This window comes from Otolemur garnettii, unplaced genomic scaffold (genome assembly GCF_000181295.1).
Source record: "Otolemur garnettii isolate 467f Iridium unplaced genomic scaffold, OtoGar3 scaffold00010, whole genome shotgun sequence".
In the NCBI taxonomy this organism is placed as follows: domain Eukaryota; kingdom Metazoa; phylum Chordata; class Mammalia; order Primates; family Galagidae; genus Otolemur; species Otolemur garnettii.
The window spans coordinates 1385467-1387701 of NW_003852405.1; the positions used below are offsets into that span (position 1 = coordinate 1385467).

General features: G+C 53.8%; 1 protein-coding gene across 1 annotated transcript; it reads right to left on the reverse strand.

The window, feature by feature from the left end:
- Positions 1–669: 669 nt before the first annotated feature.
- Positions 670–1349, reverse strand: UBL4B (ubiquitin like 4B). The gene has a single exon (XM_003803944.3). It carries the CDS (start codon positions 1192–1194, stop codon positions 670–672), a length of 525 nt encoding a protein of 174 aa, XP_003803992.2. The 5' UTR covers positions 1195–1349.
- Positions 1350–2235: the final 886 nt, after the last annotated feature.

Genomic DNA, 2235 nt, shown 5'->3' on the forward strand with positions numbered 1-2235 from the left:
GCAAGTGTGTGACTTTGCAAAACTCTTTTCCACCTAAGGCTCTCAGTTTCCTGCTATTTGTGGTCTGTGTCTGTGTCTCTGAGAGCTTCAGGCCTGGCACCCAGTAGGTGCTCTCCTAGTCCTACCTCTGCTGACTTTGTCCCTCAAGCTGTGGAAAGACAAGCAGGCAGACAGCAGAGGCAGCCTTACCCAGGGGCAAGGGGCAGAGACCTGATATTCCTCATCTCTTATCTGTTGGAGGCCTGGGGACAGGTGGCGCGAAATGAACTTACACTATCATTCTGTGCCATTAGAGAAGGAGGGTCTGTCTTGAGCCACGGAAGCCCTGGGCCAGGGTGCTGCTGATAGCCTGGGGAGCCACTGGGCATGGCTGGGCAAAGCTGCCCATCCCAGGAGGGGGATGTGACCTGGCCCTCAGGGCTGCTGTTGTTGATGAGAACCCTTCTAGGGGTCGGTGATCAGGGAACAATCATTCTGTATTTCAGAGAGGGACCTCAGGCCCTAGAGGGATAGAGAGGGGCCCCGAAGTCTTCCAGCTGCTTTCACGGTTCAAAATGGGTATGGATAGATCTACAACAATAGTAAGTAGTGGGGAAAGTCCCATGGAACATATAAAGATGAGGCCAGGAGAATTTTAGCATGCAAATGAGTAGGGCAGTGGTTTACTGATCAGCCACTGCCACTGCTGCCTCCTCCTCCATCCTGTTGCAGGAGCTCTGAGCTCACTGCCTCGGGCTCCCTCTGTCCTGCTGGCCCCACGCACTGCTCGTCTGCCAGGAGGTACCGCGCCAGCTGTTCCAGGTCCTCCAGGCTTATCCTCTGCAAGCGCTCCTTGTGCTCCTGCCGCAGCAGCTGCAGCACTGCCTTGGCATCCTGTGGCTCGAAGTGTTTACCTAGGACCCGGCCCAGCTGATGCCACAAGGGCTGGGGCTGGGGCTGGGGCTGGCGGGTCTCCTTTTGTGTCATATTCTCCAAGGGTCGCATGATGACATTGATGGAGGCATTGGGCCCAATGCAGTAGTCCGAGAGGTGCTTGTCATCGGCCAGGAGCTGGCCACGGAAGAGCAGGTGCTGCTGCTCCTCAGGCACCTGCAGCCGCTGAGACACCAGCTTCTTCAGTGTGGCTATGCTTTCCTGTCCTGACACCTTCAGGCTGCATCTCCGGCCTAAGAGCAGCTTGACTGTGAGGAACATTGGGCTAAGAGTAGAATCAGGAAGGCGCCATGCTCTGGGAGCTGCCCTAAAGATTAAGGGGACCCGCAGGAGAAGTTGCCTTCTCCTATCAATAGAAGGCCAGCTGGTCCCAGGAGCCCAAGGGTCCAGCCCAGGTGGGCAGCCATTGGCTAGTGTACAGTGATGTCACAGTGCTGCAGGGCAGCTCATTTCCAGAGCAGAACTTTAGGGATGGCAGACGGGCACAGAGCATCCTTCCTCCATGAGAGGAGAAAGGAGAGGATAAGAGAAAAAAACTGGAGAGCCAGGAAAGAAAATGTAGGACTGAGAGAAAGGGAAGTGATCCTGGGAAAGGGAAGGCTAGAAAGGACAAGGAGACAGAAGGAGCATGTCTATTGATTCATCCAACATGCAAGTACTGGCTACCCTGTCTGACCTGGACCTGGGAGACAAACGTATCCAAATGGATACGTTCTGCCTTCAAGAAGCTTTCAGTCTAGTGAGCCAGCCAACATTTATCAAGTGTCTTCTGTCTGTTCAGCACAAGGGATTGGCTTTCCCAGAAGCAGACCCTGAGACAGGGATATGAGCAAAGGAGACACCAGAAGGGGCTTAAGGAAGTGAGACAAGGAAAGGAGGGAAGCCAAAATATGCATTAATGAGCAGGCCGCCATTGCGAGAGGTATCCATCCTGCTGGAGTCCAGGGAGGCTGCCGAGAATACACCTGATCACACCACCTGAGAAGCAAACAGGCTGAGTTTTTATACTCTGAATCCCATCTCTGGTTAATGAGAGTGCCGCCTTCTTGGCACTTCTGGCCCATGAGTGCGCAGAGCATGCTTGTATGACCAGAGAAAAATAAGAAGCCATCAGATACATGAGCGCTGAGGGGACAGAGTAGGGCCACCAATAGCTCTGTCTCAGGCACAACCTTATAGAATTCTCACTACCTTTGGGGCAGGCACTATCTTTGATCTCCATCAGGAGAAAGTGGAGACCTGGCTTATCCTACAGGCAGGCAGCATTCCCTTGTGTTGCCTCCTGAAACACGCACGTGCTCA

Coding starts and splice junctions, on each gene's coding strand:
- UBL4B (XM_003803944.3), bottom strand. CDS start 1,194: ATGTTCCTCACAGTCAAGCTGCTCTTAGGCCGGAGATGCAGCCTGAAG.